Raw genomic sequence first — 12,690 nt, 5'->3', positions numbered from 1 at the left:
GGCAGGTTTCCCCCTCCCTGGGGTTCTTCTGGTGGGTTTAGCACGGCCATCGCTGCTGTTCAGCCATGGCCCAGCCCGATCTGGAAGCCTCAGTGAGTTATCCAGGCATGACTTCACCCACTGCTGAAGCACAACCATCTCAGAGCTGGCAGTGTTTTTAGCATCGCCTAGCAGGAGCGCGGGCTGTCTGAGGATGGGATGCTAAGAATACAGTATTCAGCCCAAACTCCTGGGGTGATGCAAGGAGGCCAAATTTCCCATACAAGGCAGGAATGTGCATCTCTCATTCCCCCTTCCAGCAGGAACTAATGCTATGTTACTGCTTTGCTTCCTTTTAAAGTGCTCTCTCCAGCCCAGCAAAGCCAATAAGCAGAGCTGTCACCAGCTCCGCTCAGCCAGGACGGAGCGGGAGCAGCAGCGCAGGGTCTCCCGGGGAGGGGGGCAAAGCCCACACCCTTCCCTGCGGCAGCTCCCTGGGGATTTGCCGGCTCTGACACTGGTTTGTGGGGGGACATCACTGCCCCTCTCTGCCTGCTGGTTACACCATAGGGCTCGGTGTTGTCTGGGTGTTACAAACACCCTGGGAGCACCGTGGGGCTCTGGGCTCAGGTCCTGTCCCTGGGCCAGTTGTTTCCAGCTGTGGTTTCAGTTCTCCTGGGGAGGAGGGTATTTAAAAGGGATCACATGGCAAGTGCAAGCCATGAGGCTCAAATCAGTGCCTCCACTTTCAACCCCCACAGGTACCATTGCTGTACAAAGGACAAATTATCCCTTTAAAACCTGCTGTGAAGGGAGAAGCTCATGGGATCTACACCCAGCCCTTCGTCAGTGGGTCTCTGGCTCTGCTGTCCAGCATGGCTGCCCTGTCCCAGCCCTTTAGGAGCCTGATTCAGCCCTTGATGCTCTCCAAGCATTGCTTGATATCCAATAAAGTCAATTAAAGAGGCTGCCCTTAACTTCAGAGCCTCTTGGTTAAGCCTTTGCAGAGGGCCAAGGCTTTGTATGCTCTCTCATGAGGGACAAAGTGAACCAGGACACGAGCAGGGCAGCTCCCACCCCACATAGGGCGCACGAGTCTGGTCCTTGTGCTCATTTTCTCCAGCTGGTGTGTCCATCCTGGGCTGGGGAAACCCTACCAAGTGTATCTTCACCAAAGCCAACCCTTCTCCACAAAAACACACTACTTTCCCCAAAGGCACATTTTTAACAAAGAAGAAAAGTTTTATCAACAGTTTGAAACCAGCCTTCCCTGTGTGTTTAATACAGAATCATAAATGCAGATTTAAGGTTTAATTTTCCCTACATTGTTTTCATTGTCTGGCTTGGCTTTTTTTTTTTTTTTTTTTAAATGGAGGATAATATTTAAAAGCACAAAAGGCCTGGAAGGTATTTATTGTTGTTCCAAGCCGTAGCCAGTCACAACTGTATCAAACCCAGCACAATGAAGCACGCAGCGCACAAATAAAATGAGACACAAACAAAGGTAATAAAAGAGACAAGTATCTGTTTCAAAAGCACTGGAAGAGCAGCAGGAGTGTAACTACTTCATGTTCCAGCTAATATAGCTGTCTGGACTGATCCTCAGAAAGGTATACCAGGGAGCAGTTTATGGGTCTCCCTTGGAGAGCTCTTGTAAATATTTGCCTGCAGTGGCTGAGGACCGTTGGGATGCTGGGGAGGTATCCATCACGCCGCTGTGCCAGCCCAGCTAACAGACCCGCTGCCTGCAGTGTCCGTGTAGCACAGCCTGCACCCCCGGCGGTAGGCATGGGCATGTAGGCAGGGCATCGTGCCGCTATTCTCAGGTCGGGCCCGATGCTGTGTTTCTCCAAGAGGGATTTTTCCATGGGTGGGAGCTGCTGATGCATAAGCACTCTTGGATGTAACAGCTCGTTTCAGGTGTGCAGCTCCCCTGTGTGAGGATTTGCGCCGAGCATGGTGCATCCCCATCTCTGCTGCCTGTCCTGGCTCTCCAGGTGGAAATTCATCTCTTCCTGCAGCCCCTGGCTGCCTGGGGAGGGGTGGATGTCATTTGAGCCAACCTAGAAAGACATAACGCCTTTCCCCATCTGACAAAAGCCAAGGTGAGAGCTGAGCTCAGCACCCAGACCCCTCAGTGTGGCACCCAGCCCCCTCAATGTAGCTCTCTGACCTCTCCATGCACTTGCTTTTCACGCTCAGAGCCCTTTGCAGCCAAGTGACTCCCACCATGGTCCCATGGTACCAGCCTGCCCAGTGTAAAGGTGTCCATGCCTGCTCCTGGGGTGCACTGGGGGGGGGGGCCTGCAGCCATTATCATGGTGCAAACAGCCTCCCTTGTGCAGACAGGATGGGTGATTGCCCATGACTGGCAATGTACCGCACATGCCTTGTGTGGTTTAGATGGTTGAGGAGTCTACTAGATGCAGTACTGGTCCCCTGAGGTTGCTGGCAGCCATGCCACTCACTGTGGTCCATGGGGCTGCTTCTCGCCTGCCTCTGCCCCTGACTGAGCACTGCAGGAGCTGGTGTGGACACCCAGATAAGCATCTCAGCGAAGCACTGAGGCTGCTGAATTCACCCTGCCTGACTCCACTGCATCCCAGCCTGTCCCCCCATCCCAGCCACCCGAAGGATGCTCCCACCAAAACCACAACTGGAAGCTGCAGCTTCAGTACACAGGGAGAGGCGTGAAGGGTCCCGCTGGCCCTAGAGGGTCTGTAGCCCACTCCAGTCATTGGGAACAGTGATGCAGCCGCTTTCATGGGAGGCTGAGCCATTAACGAGCTGACAAAGCTCCAGGCCATGCTCTCCCCTCCTTTATGGCAGAGGCATCACCCTGAGCGTGATGGTCATGTTGGGAAGGGCAGGTCCAGAAATCAGGACCCTGCCTGCAGCAGCCAGGCAGCCCAGCTGGCAGCCCCGAGCTCCTGTCGGGGCTTTGAATCCTATTCAGTCTCCTCCTCTTACCGGTTCTTATTAATTCATGCTCCCGATCCGAGGCCTCCCAGATGTTCTCACATCTTGTGCCAGCTCTCTAATCAAGTTGGCCTAATCAGTCCCCACTGGGCAGGAGGTATCAGATACAGGGTGGACAGAGGGCCATGGCCAGACAGCAGGTACAGAGATACGTTGCCTCCTGCCTCAGCCAAAGCAGGACTAAGATTTTGTCTCCTTTCCCTTCACAAATCTGTCTGCTTTTTGGATGCAGGCATTGCATATTCTGCAACAGACCAAGTCATTTTTTCAGGTTAATGAAAGCAGGCTGAAAATACTCTCTCAAAACTTTTTATTATTTTCTTCTTTTTTTTTTTCCTGGTCTGTATGATATTTCCTGTGGATACTTTTGTCCTTTCAATAATAAAAAAAAATAATACTGTCCCTTCATTTTTAGTGTCTATGGCTCAAAATTTCAGGATACCTTTTCAACAAAACCCTCAGTACTGGGAATGGTGCTCAGCTCTCCAACACATCTCCAGCACCTGCCCCTACCTGCTCGGGCCCGCAGTGATGCTCACTGGGGATGCAGCTCCCTTTCCTGGTGTTTGCATGTCTCCGATTCTGCCCTTATGCCCCCAGCACATGCTGCACCGAATGAAAGCCCTCCAGATGCCACAGGAGAAAGACAATTCCTTTTTTTAATAATATGGGAGCATTTGGCTGGGACCCCATTGTGCCAGACTCTGTACATCCACACAGACTCTGCTCCCAGAAGCTCAGTGGAGCCAGAACCCACCCGGGAGTCAAAGAGCGCTGGGACGAGGCCAGCAGCCAGGTCCTCCTGCCAGCCTGGGGCTGGGACACCCCAGGGCTGCCTAGGTGACAGCAGCAGCTCACCCCTGGCACCCCAGCCCCACACTGGGGCACCTCCCAGCAGCCCACCCCACCACACACCTCACTGGCTGCTGGTCCCGCCGGCTCTGGAGGACAATGCGTGTCCCTACAATCTGAAGGCAAAAAGTCCTTGAACTTTCTGTGTGATCTGGAGGGGGGGAAAGCCCAGGAGATTACTGACATCAATAGAGGATTTGGGTAAAACAGGACCCACCATTGACTCCTCCCTCTCCTCCTCCGGGCTCTCAAACCCTGGGCTGCTGCTGGCCTGTCCCCATTAGCTATTGTTCCTATTCATCTTAGATGAAGGGGCTTTTGTTGTAGGAGCCCATGCGGGGTCACATCACCCCTCGGTTATCAATCTGGTTCTCTCTCTTCTGCCCCATACTCCATCTCCCCGGTACAATGGGATGTTTTCTTCAGCAGCAGCTTCCTGACAGGCAGCGGTTCCCTTTGCCTTCAGACCTTATAATCACTTGTTAAGCTGTGCTAGCCTCGGGCTCCCGGTCCCTTTTCCACCATACTCCCAGTTTAACCCCTGATCCCATCCATGCTACGGGTCACCGGGAAAGGGGAAAAAATACAGCTGTCCCCGTGGGGCTGGCGCGGGCTGAGCTTGCACAAGGCATCCGAGCTGGAAGCCTTCCACTTTCCCAATTGTACGGGAACACCTGGAAATATCAGACGGTGGAAGAGAAGTCTTCGGCTCTCATTTGCCAAAGCAACGGAGGGTTTGGGTTGCTGAGTCTGAGCCTTTGCAGACTTGCTTGCCAAAGGGCTCTTCTGGAAAGCAGAGCGGTTTCCTCAGTGCCCCATGAAGGGACCCCAAAAGCAAGGCATCCCAAAGCAGCCCATTTGGAATAGGAAGCCTTGCTAACGTGCTGCCGCTGGCAGTGGAGGGGGATATTGGCACCAGACACACAGGGAGAGGAGCCCCACTCGCTCTCAGAACTAGCAGCAGAAACAACTTGCGCAGCAGAGCATTCCTCAGGGGGAGGCAGGGGGGGAGCAAGCAATAAAATAATAAATAGATAAAAGGAGAAAGGAACAACTAAGCAAGGTAAGGAACGAGTGCAAACAGGACCATGGAGGAGAGCCTGCCAGGACCATCCCCAGGCTGAGCCCACGCCAGCAGTGGGGCCGGTGCCAGGGAGCCGTGAGTCACGGGCACGATGTGCAGCCCCGTGAGCTGGGCTGGCCATGCTCGTCTCTGTCCGGCCAGCCCACCAGGGATGGTGATCACACACCCACGCACCCATCATGGCACCCGGAGCTCCCCCACACCCCAGGGGATCCCAGGGAATCCTGGCACCCTGAGGCACCCTGCTGCTGCCAGGCTTTGGGAAAGGCATGCTGGCATCTGCAAGGGGGTGCAGGGAAAGGCTCTGAAATAGGGAGAGCGATCGACACGGCAGAACTTTAAGTGGAAAAGAAAGAGGCTGCACTGTAAATGTTAAGTCAGTTGTGTAAGAGGCTGAGTAAAATGGAAAGCACCTTTTGCTCCAAGCCTCTATGTTATTTAAAAAAAAAACAAAACTCACCACATTATCCCTGAGAAGGGTTATTTTTTTATTTAGGGCTAAAACAGATAAGAAGTGTAAATTCTTAGAACTGGGTGTCATGATGTCAGCCACACAATTTTTCTGGCTTTGTAGTGTAGTTTTCACCAGACAGTCTCTGAACCAAGAGAAGCTCATCTAAAAATAAGGGCAAAACCAGCCTGCTAATAAACCCCTATGGATAATAAACCTCATAGTTGCAGCTGTACTTGCAGAGTCTGCAGCAATATGGGGTACAGAGGGGTGAAAATCTTTACTATTTTATTTCCCTGTCTTGCCCTTTCTACCTGGTAAGACACCTTTCTTCTTGGAGAGTTGTTGCTGGCTGCAGGAGCCACCCGTGCCTTCAGCCTCAGCACACAGAAATGATGAGTCAGGTTCTGAAAAAAAATCACAGGATTGCCTTAAATATCATAAGGCTGTTTTAAATACAGATATATTTAGCCTATTGCTTTCTAGACATCAAAACTTTTAAAATAGACTCTGGTCATATTTTCCCTAGGCAACTCGTGACTTTTTAAAGGAAAGCTGAGATTCTCACCAATATTTCCAGGAAAAAAGCAACAAACGTGAGTCCTGTGATGTGATCGCAGCAGATAGATTCACATCTTCCCTCTGCACTCTTTCACACCGATTTCACTTCTCTTTTCTTATTTTCTCTGCTCGAAAGGACCGTTTATTCAAACAGAAAATCTGGTATTGTTCTAAGTGTCTAAGGAAAAAGTGTCATAATGACCAGCATAAAGAAGTCAAACCACTTTGCATTGATCGTGCTGCTTCTGCAGGGCCCACTCCAAAGCCCATTGATGTCAGCAAAGTCTTTTCATTGACTTCAATGAGCTGCGGATCAGAGCGCAGATTTATAAAGGCATTTAGGTTCCTAATGATGTAAGTAGTTGCCTAGAGGTGTTAGGGGCCTAACCTGCTTATAGCCTTTTGTAAATCACACCAGGCATCTACTTACATGTCGAAGCATTGAAATACCTGAAACGCTACAGTATCTTGAAGTCACCAAACCCACCGAGTTGGAATTACGCTCACTAATTTCAGATCAAGTGATCTGGCTGCGTTGCAGCTGGGGTGGGTATGGATTTGGAAATCCATATATTCAAGATAAGTTTCTTTGCTTAGAGAGGAAAAACGTCATAAAGTTGGGAGAAGATCTAATGGAATAATTCATCGCAAATAACATTTGTTATTAATTTTGGCCTGTTTACTATTTGGAAACACATTTTTATTAGCCAGCCAGCTCTGCAGATGGCTGATTATTATTCATTGCAAAACCCAGCTCCCTTCTTTCATTGAATAATTTGTGGATACACCAGCTTTATTTCCAAGTAGTTGAAGTTTAATTCCACAGCTAGGTCCACACCAAACAGAAGGGAAAAAAAAAAAAAAAAAAGATCTAAGTCAAGTGTTTCATGTGCAAGTTTGTTTAAAATTTCTATAATCTATGACAAACATTTCAAATTAAAAGGGCATTCCCACAGGCAATGAAATAATGAAGCCCTTAGAATCAGGCAGCCGAGGCATGAAGCTGATAGCTCCTTCCACATTTTGTGTACTCTCAAAGGAGAAGAGCAAATTCTGAGAGCAATATCGCGCTGTGTTTGTAGGTATTTCTTACCAACTGCAGGACGGATTCTGCAGCCAGCCTGGGGCGATTTTCTCAAGCGAGCGAGGGAAAAGCCTGATTTTGGGTCTGAAAAGCCTGGTTTCGGGTCTTTCTGCGCTGTTCTCGGTGCCGTGCTCGGTGCGAGCGGCGGCTGTAGTGCTGCGGGAGGGTTACACCGTGTCAGGGTGGGTTTTAGGGGGTCCGTTCTTTGGTGTCACGGTGTTTGTGCGGGTGGGTATCACCGTCGGGTAAACGAGGGGGTTGTGCCCAGGTGCCGGGGGGGAGAGGGGGGTGGTGCAAAACCCCCGCGGCCGGACCGGCCGGGAGCGTGCTCGGGCGGCCACCGCGGGCACCCGCACACCCTTTGCGGGATGGTCCCGCGGGGTTCGGGTGCCACATGCCCGCGGGCAGCGAGGGGGGCGGCCTCACAACGCCCCTCGGCACCGAGAGAAAAGCGGCGGCGAACCGAGAGCTCCGCGCTGCCCGGCGGGACATCCCCGCGCCCCGGGGCCGCCCGGGCACCCCCGCGCCCCCCGCTCCCTCCGAAGGGACTGGCCAGCGCCTTCCCCGCGGGGTCACCCCCCTCCTCCCGCCGCACCGGGGCCGGGCCGGGGGCGGCTCTGCCCCCCGCCCCCGCCGCGCCATTGGCCGCGTCCCCCCGCCCCGCTCCGCCCCGCTCCGCCGATGTCCCCGCCGAAGTTCGCCGCGGCGGGTGCCGCACGTGGGAGCCCCACGCCGAGCCCACGGCGCCGCTTCCCCGCCCGGCCCCGGGGCGGCCGCTCCCCCCCGCCCCGCCCGCGGGGGATGCCCCCCTGAAGCGCCGCCGCGGCGTGGCCCCCGCGCTGGGGATGCGGCAGCGCGCAGCCCCCCGCCACCGCTGAGCGCTGCGCGGAGGGGCCGCGCCGGGGGCGGCCGCGGAGCATGGCCAGGGCGCCCGGCCGCCGCCTCGGGGTAGCATGGCCGTGAGCGCGGCGGCCGCCCCCGCCGCCGAGCCGCTGCCCCGCAGCATCTTCAAGAAGTTCCTGGTGATGCTCTGCTCGCTCCTGATGTCCCTCTACGTCTTCTACTGCCTGGCCGACCGCTGCCAGACGCTGCCCGGCCCCATCATCGCCGCCGGTGCCGCCTCGGAGGAGGAGGAGGGCGGCGGCGGCGGGTACCTGGGGGGCTCGGCCGAGCTGCCCCCCTGGCAGGCGGCGGCGGCGCGGCGGAAGCGGCTGCTGCAGCGGCTCAAGCAGCGGCGGCGGCGGCAGGAGGCGGCGCCGGGCGAGGGGGTGCCGGCCGGGGGCGGCGGGAGCCGGGCCGGCGGCTCGGGCGGCGGCGGGGGCAGCGCGGCGGGCACCCCCGGCACCCTGACGCTGCTGCTGGGCGAGGGCACCAAGCGGCTGCCGCAGGCCATCATCATCGGCGTGAAGAAGGGGGGGACGCGGGCGCTGCTGGAGTTCCTGCGGGTGCACCCCGACGTCCGCGCCGTCGGCGCCGAGCCCCACTTCTTCGACCGCAACTACGAGCGGGGACTCGCCTGGTACAGGTACGGGACGGGCTGGGGCGGGCGCGGCGGGGCCGGGGCCGGGGCCGGGGCCATGGCCGAGCCGGCAGTGCCCCCCGCTGGCCGCCCGGCCCCTCCGCCGCCCACCAGCGTCCTCCGCACCCGCGGCTCCCCGACACCCAGCCCCGCTCCCCAGAGCCCCCCGGCCGATCCTTTCCTCACTCCCCACCCACCCCCGGCCCCCGCTCCCCGGCTCCCCAGGCATGCTTCCCCCCATCCCCTCTCTCCACCCGCTCTCCCGAGCCTGCTTCCAAATCCCCCAGCCCCTCTCTCTCCCCACGTCCTCGTCCCTGCTGCCCGCCACCCCAGCCCCAAACCCCCCAGCCCTCCCCTGCCCTCGGCTGCCCAGCACATCCCCCAGCCCCCCTGCCCCGGTGCAAGCCCCCCCGGGGATGCCTCCTACAGCTCGGGGTGCCCTGCGGCCGGGGGAGGCGATGGGAAGAGCAGCGAGTGCCCCATCTCCCTGGGGACTGCGGGGGGATGCTGTGGCAGAGCTACCCCCCAACCCCAGGAGCACGTGCCCCCTAACATCTTGCTGCTCCCGGCTTTTCTCGAGGGGGTGGGGGGGCTTTGCAAAACCTGTGGCTCACCCTAAGTCCCAGCCGAGCCGCCCCGCAGCCCCGGCTGCCTCCCCTTAAAGCATCCTATCCCAGAGCATCCTCTGTCACCTCCCGCGACTCCCAGCCCGGGGATACAGCCGGTAGCAGCAGCTTTCCCCCGTTCTGTGTGGAGAACCCCCCCATTTCCCATGCAAATCTTTCAGCAGCAAATGTCAGTTCCAGGAGCGCAGCCCACGCGCTCACCTTGCCTAAGAAATAAGCAAAAAGGTAGCTGGGGTTCTGCTTTCAATTAGTGCTTCATTAAACCAAATAAAAGGTATCCCCTGTAAATGGAGGTGGTGAACGTTAAAGCCAAAGGGCAGGATTCTCGTTACTGTTGTTTGGATGTTTTCCTTGTTGTTTTAAACTTAATTGAGGAGTGTCTTCTGGCAGGTTCCTATGGAAAGGGCTGTTTAGGGTGGGGGCGAAACTGCTCTTTTGCAGAGTGTGTCTGTGTTTGTGGCTTTCTTGAATGAACAAGCAAAAAGGAGAGGTTTTCGGGTACCCCGGAGCTTGTTTTACTTTCATGTCAAGCCCAGCTATTAGCAGAGAGGAGAGGATGATTTTGGCTCGGTTTGTGGTGACGGTATTGAAATGTGGAGTAGGATAGTACTGACAGTCCGAGTGTTTATGTAAAAGTCTTAACACGTGGAAGTGATGAGCTTCCTTGTGTATCCGCCGGTGTCAGAAACACGCTGGGTTTTTGCAGGCAGCAGTGTGGGTTCTCAGAGAAGAAAGATTTCCTTTCGTGTGGGCTGAAGCTGTCTACAGAATTGTATTTTTAGTGTGCGCTTATCCAATTTCCACATGCTGACCCTGTATCAGAAAGGAAACATTAAAAACGCATCTGAAAACCTCAAGAACTTTAATCAAGTCTTGACTTTGAAAAATAAACACATGGCTTTGGGGTGGCATCTACTGAAATTTATGGTGGATATGCAGAAAAGCTCATTTATCAAAGATGCTCTTGAAGCCTTGAGGAGCAGATGGCTGTGGGATAGACCCGCTTCTGGAAACAGTGCCTGTGCGAGGAGTGCGGACCTAGACAGAGGAGGAGCCACAGGCATTTAGGGCATAGTACAGCCCTCAGTGTAGGGGACTGAATTTTCCAGAGGTTTGGACTCGATCTTGCAGCTCTTTCTCATTCGAGGTGCTGCCCTGCATGCTGTTTGTATAAGCATTGTGTTTTAGCGTTTGGTACATGAGCTCTCCCATTAATTGCTGCAGTTCGTTTGTTCTGGTATTTGATGTACTGAATTTATTTATTTATTTATTTATTTTTATTAGCCCTGTGGAGGCTGAGGTACAGTGAATTCTTTGTATGGGATTATTCCTTTGAGACCTAATCTTGCTGGCTTTGCTTGTATGAGTAATCTTTACTAACACACAGAGTCCCGGTGTGATGGCAGAGTTGCGGTGTCAGCCCACTGGTAACCAGTTGCCAGCCTGTTATAAATACTCATTTTCAAAAATATCTGTCTCTCTCCACGGGTTTGCTGTAATCTTTGATGAGGGTTCGGCGCTGGGGAAATGGCCAGATGTTTGCCAGGGGTCCTGATTTCTTATCTTTGGCATCGGAGGCTTAGGTTTCACGTGCATTTCTGTTTCCCAGCAGTCAGACTAAACAGCATCATTACAAGATATAAACACTTGGGTTTGCTTTCAGCGCCCGCAGGAAGCCGGCGCAGGCAGCGAGCGCCCTGTCCAAGGCAACAAAAAGCTCTTGGCTGTTTGCAGAGACACAGGCTTGCGAACGTGGAAGAGCCAGCCAGCCTTCGCAGCTGATGGTTGGTGCCGTTGTCACTGGAGGTGGGCTGTTACAAGGATGCCACACTGGGATAGAGTGGCTGTGGGGTCTCGGGTGTGAGGGGGACCCCGGTTCCTCCTGGAAACAAAAGAGCAGCTCCGGTAACAGTTGCTCATTGTATGGCGTGAGGATGGATAAACGGGGCTGAGCTGTGGCTGCAGCAGCAGGATGATGCTCCCGAAGTGGCCAGTTAGGTGGTGGTACCTGTAGGGCAGTGGCTAACGAGGCACGGGCTTGGCATGTGAAAGTCCTGTCACCTACTGGGGTGTCACACAATGCATGAAAACACTCCCTTAAACCGAGCGGAATAATCACTCGTCTCTTCTAGCCTGAGCTGTGCCTGGGTAGGAAGGCAGCTGTCCTGCCGAGAGGCTGATTTTATAAAAAACAGTCTGAGTGATTTAATTTGGTAAGTGTGACACCTCCATGTGTGCCCGTGTGTGGGTTGAATGTCAAAGGAAGCTGTGTGCCGAAAGCAGCGCTCGGTCTCAGGTTTGCAAGTACTCTCTTCCGACGACGGGGACAAAAGGAGGGAGGGGGCAGCCCACAATGCTCACATTGACTTCCCAGCACAGAAATCTCCACTCCAGCCCTCAACAAGACTATTGAGCTAACAGAGTTCAATAGCAGGTGAGCATGGGTTTTAATAGAGTTCAACTGCCATCCCCCACTGCGAATACAGCTGTATACAGCCTGGGGAAAACTCCCAAGAATACGGTCTAAGCCACTCAAGTAAAAAAAAAAAAAAAAAAAAAAAAAGTCAGGATTAAAAAAAATATCTGTATTTGCGGGTGATATTGTGAGTCTGGCTGGTTCCCTCTGATCCTTTGTTAGTCTCGCGCTGATTGAGCTGCCTGTTGGAATGTCATTATACTGTCAGTCACCCCAGGAACATTTATTTCATATGTTTTAATCTCCCTGCCTCTGTAGCACTGATGCCAATTTCACTAGAGCAAAGCCAAGCTAATGTCATTAGATTACACCTGATCCAGGGGAAGATGAAAGATGATTCAAAGTTACTCCGTCAGGTTGGGAGTTTAAGTATCGCTCCTCCCCAGTGCTTCCAGAGCTGGGGAGTTCTGTCTCCTAATTAATGTCCTCTTGGGATTTTTCTCCAAGGCTGCTTTTTCTTTTTCCTTGCCTTTTTTTTTTTTTCCCCCCCTCCATTCTAATCTAGGCAACCACTGGTTTTCTGAGTCAAAGGGAACAGCAGATGTTTCAGTTGCTGAAGAGGTCTAGGATGGAGGAAGAGGAGGTTTCTTTAGGGTGGGGGCCAGGCTTACAGCAGCCAGGAGCAGCTGTGTCCCACCTTGTGCCGCTTCCCATCCTCTGTGCCTGAAATCAAGGTGCAGTCGGAGCCCTGTGGATGGCGGAGCCAGGCCACGCCGGCAGCAGTCGATGGCCTGGAGGTCCATGGGGTTTTGTGGTCCCCGTATTCAGCAGCGTAGGCTGCGAGTGCTGTGAAGGCATGGAAATGGGGATGGGAGAGTAGGCGTGGGGGGCAGGGAGCATGTGGATGATGCCAGGGGAGACTTCAAGGGAGTGAGTACAATCTGCACAAGGTGGAGCAGGACCAGGTGGCCATCAGGAGGAAAGACCTTGTTGCAAAACTCCCTGCAGGAGGGAGATGCTGTAGCACTAGTTGCCTTAAAGTGATCTTCTCCCCCACCTTTCTTCAGCCATGCTTGCAGCCTCTGCAAGAAACACCAGGTCATTGACTACGTTCAGGGTGTGCCCAGCCTGGAACGTGG

General features: G+C 54.3%; 1 protein-coding gene across 1 annotated transcript in view; it reads left to right on the top strand.

Annotated features, from left to right (window-relative positions):
* Positions 1–7,725: 7,725 nt before the first annotated feature.
* The window catches only part of LOC308067767 (heparan sulfate glucosamine 3-O-sulfotransferase 3A1-like), a 35,505-nt gene continuing 30,540 nt past the window's right edge, over positions 7,726–12,690 (top strand). The window contains exon 1 of the mRNA XM_080397148.1: positions 7,726–8,515. Within this exon, the coding sequence (XP_080253274.1) occupies positions 7,944–8,515 (572 nt within the window). The 5' untranslated portion in view covers positions 7,726–7,943. The remainder of the gene's footprint in view (positions 8,516–12,690) is intronic.

Source organism: Falco punctatus (assembly GCF_963210335.1).
Source record: "Falco punctatus genome assembly, chromosome: 1".
Lineage (NCBI taxonomy): Eukaryota > Metazoa > Chordata > Aves > Falconiformes > Falconidae > Falco > Falco punctatus.
Note: the sequence above shows the minus strand (reverse complement) of the source record. Positions and strands in the feature narration are given on the sequence as shown.